This window comes from Narcine bancroftii, chromosome 9 (assembly GCF_036971445.1).
Source record: "Narcine bancroftii isolate sNarBan1 chromosome 9, sNarBan1.hap1, whole genome shotgun sequence".
Taxonomy (NCBI): Eukaryota; Metazoa; Chordata; class Chondrichthyes; order Torpediniformes; family Narcinidae; genus Narcine; species Narcine bancroftii.
The window spans coordinates 75,452,230-75,459,900 of NC_091477.1; the positions used below are offsets into that span (position 1 = coordinate 75,452,230).

Genomic DNA, 7,671 nt, shown 5'->3' on the forward strand with positions numbered 1-7,671 from the left:
CTCCGGGCTGGGGTCCCCCCCCCGCCCCAGGTCTCCGGGCTGGGGCCCCGCCCCAGGTCTCCGGGCTGGGGTTCCCCCCCCCCGCCCCAGTCTCCGGGCTGGGGTCCCCCCCCCGCCCCAGTCTCCGGGCTGGGGTTCCCCCCCCCGCCCCAGTCTCCGGGCTGGGGTCCCCCCCCCGCCCCAGTCTCCGGGCTGGGGTCCCCCCCCCGCCCCAGTCTCCGGGCTGGGGTCCCCCCCCGCCCCAGTCTCCGGGCTGGGGTCCCCCCCCGCCCCAGTCTCCGGGCTGGGGTCCCCCCTCCCTAGTCTCCGGGCCTTGTTCGCCCCCTTCTCCCCGGGTAAAGTGTCCACGGTCCCGCCTCCATGAGAGTCAGGCCTCGGGCCCGCAGCCCACTCACACGCGTGGACCAACTCCTCGAACGCTTGGCGCTGGAACCGGTCCCGGAGCCGGAGCTGCTCGCTGATGTGCCTCCGCCAGTGCGCCGCCGCCGCCATCGTGCTTCGGGGTCTTCCGGCACGTTCAACGTGCGGCCTCTTCATCCACCCAACTGCCAGGCGCCTCCTGTGGTGGGTGGGAACAGAGCGCCAACCCCTCCAACTCCCTGCATTTTATTAACACTGAATTACTTTCATTATTTAAAGTGGGACTTAAAGTTGCGACTCTCACAAAACGCACCGGTGAGTACACTTAGGGCGCCACCATCTTTAATCAAGGCAGGCGACCTTCACACTCCCCAACACTCAGGATCCACTGCCCTTGTGTCTACAAGGTTACAGATGCTTATTGCTCTGTGCATCAACGTACTTCTTTCCTGCGCCCCTTTACACTGAGATCACCCCCCCCCCCCCCCAGTGTGGGCTGAGGGTTGCAAGAATGCTGGATGGAAGGGAAGGGGTCTGCCTCTGACTCCAGTAAAAAACACTGGAGAAACTCAACACTAACCAAAAATGCCAGGGGGTCAATAACACCCAGGGAAGGTCGAATTAAAAATAGCTGTTTCATTCCACCCCCACTGGGGGAAGCTTACCTGCTGCGAACTTTCAAGCACCACTGTCACGCCTCACTCTCACCGGCCCGTGGACCCCGGGACGCTGCATTTAACAGGGTCTGCCCCTTTCTGCCCCTTAATTTGTCCACCATTTGGGGGTGTAGGGCCTGCACCCCCAAATGGAGGACGAATTAGTGTCTGGCTCAAGGTGGTGCCGGACAGAGGGCCCTTGTGCCCTTCTCTACATCAGAGAGACTGGCGCAGATTGGGAGATCTCTTCGTTGAGCACCTTCGCTCTGTCCGCCAGGGACAGTGACATCCCAGTAGCCAACCATTTCTGTTCTGTGTCACACTCTTACTCACATCTGTCCACAGCTTTATGTAATAGCCCACCAAGACCACCCGCAAATTGGAGGAACAACACCTGATTTTCCATCTGGGTACTCTCCAGCCAGATGGCATTAACATCAACTTTTCTGGATTCTGCTAACCTGCTCTCCTTTTCCCCTTCCCATCCTCTTTCCAGTTCTCCTCCCCCTCTTCACCCAGCATTCCCCCTCTTCACCCAGCATCCCTCCTCCCCTCGATCACTGCTGTTCCCCCCCCCCCTTCTCCACCTATCACCTCCTGCCTTTGTGACCACACTTCCCCCTTTACTCTTTTGCTCAGATGCCTGCCGACATTTTCCCATACAATGATGAAGGGCTCAAGCCCAAAACATTGGTTATGCAATTTTACCTTTGCTATATAAAGGGCACTGTTTATCCTGCCGAGTTTCTCCAGCTTTGGGTGTTTTTACTTCAGCCACAGTGACTACAGATTTTCATGTTTTACTTAATAAATGCAAAAGGTAAATACTGGTCCTCCACTATCCAAAAGTAGTAAATTCCTATGAAACCATTCATGAGCCAAAATGGCATAAAGCCAAGAAGCAATTACCATTAATTTATATCGGAAAAGTTTTTGAGTGTTCCCAGATCCCCTGCCCAGTGCTCTCCTGACAGACCGCTATCAGTCCCCACATTGACTCCACTGCCTAGTGGTCTCCCAACAGCCTGCTGTCAGTCTCCACATTGATCCCACTGCCCAGCAAACTCCCGACAGCCTTCTGCTAGTCCCCACACTGATCCCACTGTCCCGTGCTCTCCCGACAGTCCGCTCTCCGTCCCCACACTGATCCCATTGCCCCGTGCTCTCCTAACAGCCTGCTCTCAGTCCCCACACTGATCCCACTGCCCCGTGCTCTCCTGACTGCCTGCTCTCAGTCCCCACACTGATCCCACTGCCCCGTGCTCTCCTGACAGTCCGCTCTCAGTCCCCACACTGATCCCACTGCCCCGTGCTCTCCCGACAGTCCGCTCTCCATCCCACACTGATCCCACTGCCCCGTGCTCTCCCGACAGCCCCGCTAAATGCTATTTTCGCTTTTTGACTTTTTTCGTAAAAATGAAAATCCTCCAGATTTCTTTTGGTTAATGAAAAAAGGAACTAATGTCGTTTTTTTTGTAAAAGCAAAGTGGCATAAAGTGAACTTTAGAAAAGCCAAGGGTATCTGTATTAAAGATTGTTACAATGACAGAAGGAAAAAGTGTTACAATCATGCAAACAAGTCTTTTTGTAGAGTTTGAATACTTTATGATCGGCCTAAAAAGAGCAGTATTTTCTGCTTTTACCACATATTTTCAATGTATTTCATGTCCCTCACCACTACTTTTGCTATTTAACCCCTTTTATAAAAGTTCTTCACATTCCAAAATCTTTTTGTTCAACTTTTAGTAAACTTATGTGAAAAATACTTCGCGATTCATACGATCAATTCAGTAACCTAATGTGACTGGCTTTGGTTTATTTCCTGTCCTTGGCCTGACACTACTATCAGCTCAGCATTTTGTATTCCAAACTTCAGATTATATCTATTCTTAGCACTAATCCTGTTCCTGATCAGTCATTTATCCAGCTTTTCGAAATCTGTGATTCATCACACTGTAGCGGCGGGTACACTGCTAACTGAAGGATTGCACAACCAGACGGGTTGAGTTCAGTGAGCAAAAGCTGATTTATTGCAGGCTGCCTGGCTAGTCTTATACTCCCAGCCCGGACCTGGCTGAGAACCACGCTGGGGGGCCCCGACGTCACCAGGGTGTCACGGTGCTTCTGAGTCCAGTGCCAAGGTCGGGAAGAGACCCCCAACGGCGCCATTTTGGCTGGCTGCCCCGCCGCGTGTGTGACAAGCGGGACCTAATGGCGTACCACGACAAGACCAACATTTTGTGCCTGAAATCATTTACCTTGGTTACCTTTTACTTCCAATGGATACTGTGGGACCTGTGAATTTCTCCAGCACATCTGTGCACTGCTCCTAATCCCAGCATCTGCAAATTTTCTTGTTTAACCAGGTGAAATTGTAGACCATGATGTCTGTTAATTGTACACTCCTGCCTTTTAATTCTGTGCTCCAGGTCCCAGCTTGCATACCCTGCGTGCATTTACGAGATTTAGATTAAACGTACAGTTTAACATAAATTCAGCCTATTTGACATTCATTGCTGCAGGTGCTGCAAACAAACTTTATCCATCCCATTGGAATAATGTGCAATCAATTCTCCTTCCTTATTTATACGGCACCCTCTTAAACACAACCGCGCTGTTCATGTGAACTTGAGGGGGTAAATTTTGCTTGCTATCCAATCTCTGGGGAAAGAAATTCCTGTTCAATTACTATTCACTATTATCTTAAATTTGTTTCTTAATCATTTTCAAAATGTGTAACATGAATGAGTTTCTGTTTTTTTTTACCCCATTGGTGGTAGGCTGTGTCAGGTATGCACGCCTGCGTGCGTATGATGTCATCGTATGCTCAGCATGTGATGTCATCATATGCTCGGCATGATGACATTGTCACTCATATACCGTGTACCATGGGGAAACCACGCTAGTTCTGTATGAATGAAATACCATGTCCAGTGCCTTCCCTGAACCACCAGATGCATGACAGAGTGGGTGACGAGCAGTGAAATGCACCCCATCGATGCTCTAGACATTGGAGCGAAGATTTAAAAGGGAAACACAAGTTCATTCTCACAGTGGACGCCACAAGCTCAACTACAGGAAACAAAGAAGATTCCAAATGGCAGCGGCACAGTTTGGGCAGTTGGTGGATTCAGCGGGAATCTGGTATGACAATATGGAATTATTTGATCATCACCGTGTAGCCAACAACATGACGGACCTATTAACCGAAGGAAATCACTATTTTTAAGCTAAGACTTTTCAACTCTTTCAGACTTTTCAAGACTGTTTTACAGTCTCATAGCTCCTGCTACACCTGGATCTAAAACTGAGGCAGAGTTGTGTGCTATAATAGGAGAACGTCTAAGTCCAAAACCACCTGTTGTAAGCTTTATTGGTCACGTTTCCCCAAACCCGCAATGCTACAGTAAAAACAACACAACTACAAACAGCGCAGGAACAGAAGCACCAGGTCCTGAAGAGGCTGCTGCGACTATGTCCCCATAAGACAGTGAGATTATCACAGAATTAAACTGTCTTACACATCTCCAGTTACACGCAACTACTTAAAATGGATACGAAAAAAACCAGTGCCACAATACATTGATTTTCAGAGTCCGTCATGCTTACAGAAGAGACAGGTTGAAATATGTCTTTAGATGTTAAAATGTCTGCTAGAGACCGCCCACCCAATCCGAAGAAGCTGCTGCAGTGAAGCCTTCCTTGTGATTGCATCAATGTGCAGGCTCCAGGACGGATCTCGGAGATGTTGACACCAGAAATTTGAAGTTCCTGACCCTCTCCACTTATGCCCCTGACTTCATCCTGCAGACCACAATCACCTCCTTGGTTTTGCTGACATTGAGCGCAAGGTTGTTGTCATTACACCATTCAAGGAGCTGATCTCTCTCCCTCCTGTATGCTTCCTCATTTCTGTTTGTGATTCTGCCGACAATTGCTGGTACTTTTCCAATGGCTTGTAAATATATGTGTTTTATATCTATCTATGTGTTTTCAGGTTTTTCCACTGAGGTCCGAAGAATGCTGTTTCTTCCTGTTGTACTTACACAATTGTGTGATAATAAATAAGCTTTAACTTGAACAATGCTCTGATATGCCTGCTGTAGCTATTTGACATCTCCTAAGCATTCAGGTTGATAGGGATCATTGATCTCTGGTAGATCATGAGCTTTGTGGTGGGTTTGAAGATTTGATCTTTTCTTTAGAGGTCTACAATCATCCAGGCACACTGAATGCATGGAGGCAGGACTGAATTTCAGAATAGGTTGATACAGGATCTTTGTTTTGCCAATACTAAGTGTAAGGCTCATTCCCTCACTCTTTCACGCAGCTCAGACCATCCCAAACCGCCCCCCCCTCCATTAGTTTCATCTACATTTCCCACTACCTTAATAAAGCAACCAATATATTAAAAGGCATCCCAATCCAGCAACAGCCTCCTGCCATTGGGTAAAAGATGCACAAGAGAGAAATGATGGACAATCAAAATCAACAGCAATTTCTGTTGTGCCACATTATCACAGTTTTGAGTGAACCTCACATTAGTAAAATAATGTTGTCTCTTTCCTCCAACCATCTCGAGGTCACAGGTTTTCTGTCAGGCCTCAGCTTTGTGGTCCTTGTGGAGCCCTTTCTATTCCCTTGGAGTTTTCAAGATGCTGCCAATATATTTTATTTTTTTATTTTAATGTTTTAATTTAGACATATAGCATGGTAACAGGCTCTTCTGGTCCACAAGCCCAAATACCTCAACCTCCAACCCCTGTGTGTTTTGAAGGGTGGGAGGAGACTGGAGTACCTGGAGGAAACCCTCACAGACTTGGGGAGAACAAATTCCTTACAGACAATAGTGGGTTCAAAACCTGGGTTGCTGGCATGACAATAGCGTGCGCTAACCACTACGCTAATTGCGTCATCCCACTCATTTGAGGACCCACCCCATCCTGGTCACACTCCCCTTATGTCAGACGGAAGACACATGAGGTTGAAATGACAAACTTCTAGATTCAAGAACAGTTTCTTGCCTGCTGCTTTCAGAGTCTTGCATGGACTGTTCATTTGTAAAAGATGATACCCTTGCTCTGTTCAATTGTACTTTTCTCTATACCCTAAACTTTTTGACTCACTGATTCTTTCCAAACTTAGAAAGGACATAATATCCAGTAACCATTGTCTATGGGTGGGTGGAAATTCCACCCACCCATGGACAATGGTTACTGGATATTCCTCTTATAAGCAATATTCCTCTTCTTGCCAATAATGCAGAAAATGCTATGACCTGTTTTTGGTTAGATGTTAAATATACATTTACATCACTGGAGAAGCCAAACATTGCAATCAATGGACATGGTTCTAGATCGATCCTAAAAATGGGCGAAAATGTTCTGAAAATAGCTGTCCAATATTCTACTAAATTGGGACAAAACCGAAATGTGTATCAAAGAGGATTCAAATCTTTTACGTTTGTCAAACAATGAGTTGATATCTGGGTAGATTTGAGCGAACTTAACTTTAGAAAAATGAGCACTAATGCACCATTTTAAAATGAATTAAACTATGCTCCTGATGAGTCAATGGATAAGAGCCAAAATTGAAATCCAATCTTCTGAAGTAGAACAAGATTTGTACATAAAGGTTTGATATCCACCTCTATTATAAAATATTGAATTTAAAAACAGTCTCTTTAATTAGGATCAAAACTTCCAGACAATCTACAGCTCTAACAAGATCTTTCATCTGTTGCCTTTTGTAAACAACAATCCATTAGTGGAGTCTCTTGAGCTCTCTTCAAAGCTCTTGCAAAAACTCTGAGGTCTAGCATGGGGCAGAGCTCCAGTATTTTAAATAAGATCTGTTTTAAAGTGTTTGTATGTGACCTACTCTAACAAACCTTTCCCAATTTATCTCCCAAAAACATATCTATATACTCTGTCACATCAGCCATCATCATCCTGCAAGTCACAAAGAGCTCAAAGGGCCCAGTAACCAACCATGGTTTTCTTTGCATCAATGTTGGGAGATCAGATCAATGTAGCCACCTCATGGAACCCTGGGTCATCAGGTCCAAGGATTTATTGGCATGTGCCAATGTTAATTTACTTTGTACTTTCACTTCATTGATATCACCTAGTTTTGTTATGCACTTTGATTAGCTGGTTTGTTTTGCTCTTATATGTTGACACTTTTGGTGTCCTCTACAGTATTAAATGTTTCAGCCATTTCCTAATTCCCTGTCATAATTCTAAATATCTTCTGGCCATCCATCCCATAGGATGATGATGAGTTTGTGGACTTTGATAATGAGGATACCCGCACTCCTCAGAAAGGAACAGTGTATATGTGAATGAATTTAGGTGAGTAGGGGTTTCACAGGTCCAGACCCAGCCTCTCAACGTCCCTTCTGGATCCAGCAGCATGGTGAGCTCCAAGACAGCTGGGGGGGGAGGAAATTCTGTTGCAGTGAACGGTCAGAACAAGCTTTGGTGCAAGGGATGCCCTTTCCGCGCCTCACAGCACATGTTTGCTACATGGCCATGAACCCTAAAAGAGGATTTGTCTGCCCTTGTTAAAGGTGGGGGAGCCAGTTTAGTCGCTGACCATGCAACAACTAGTACAGGGTTACATGGAACCAGTAGCACTCAGACGAGTGACCAAG

The 7,671-nt window shown here is 46.7% G+C and overlaps 1 protein-coding gene across 2 annotated transcripts in view; it reads right to left on the reverse strand.

Moving 5' to 3' along the window:
- Positions 1-1,248, reverse strand: part of atg16l1 (ATG16 autophagy related 16-like 1 (S. cerevisiae)) — a 41,587-nt gene extending 40,339 nt beyond the window's left edge. The window contains exons 1-2 of one of the 2 annotated variants that reach the window (XM_069896527.1): positions 1,026-1,247; positions 396-599 (exon numbers count right to left, since the gene is read on the reverse strand). In XM_069896527.1, the coding sequence (XP_069752628.1) occupies positions 396-537 (142 nt within the window). In that variant the 5' untranslated portion in view covers positions 538-599; positions 1,026-1,247. Of the gene's footprint in view, positions 1-395; positions 600-1,025 lie in introns of both variants that reach the window. The other variant, XM_069896528.1, reaches the window with a different exon arrangement.
- Positions 1,249-7,671: the final 6,423 nt, after the last annotated feature.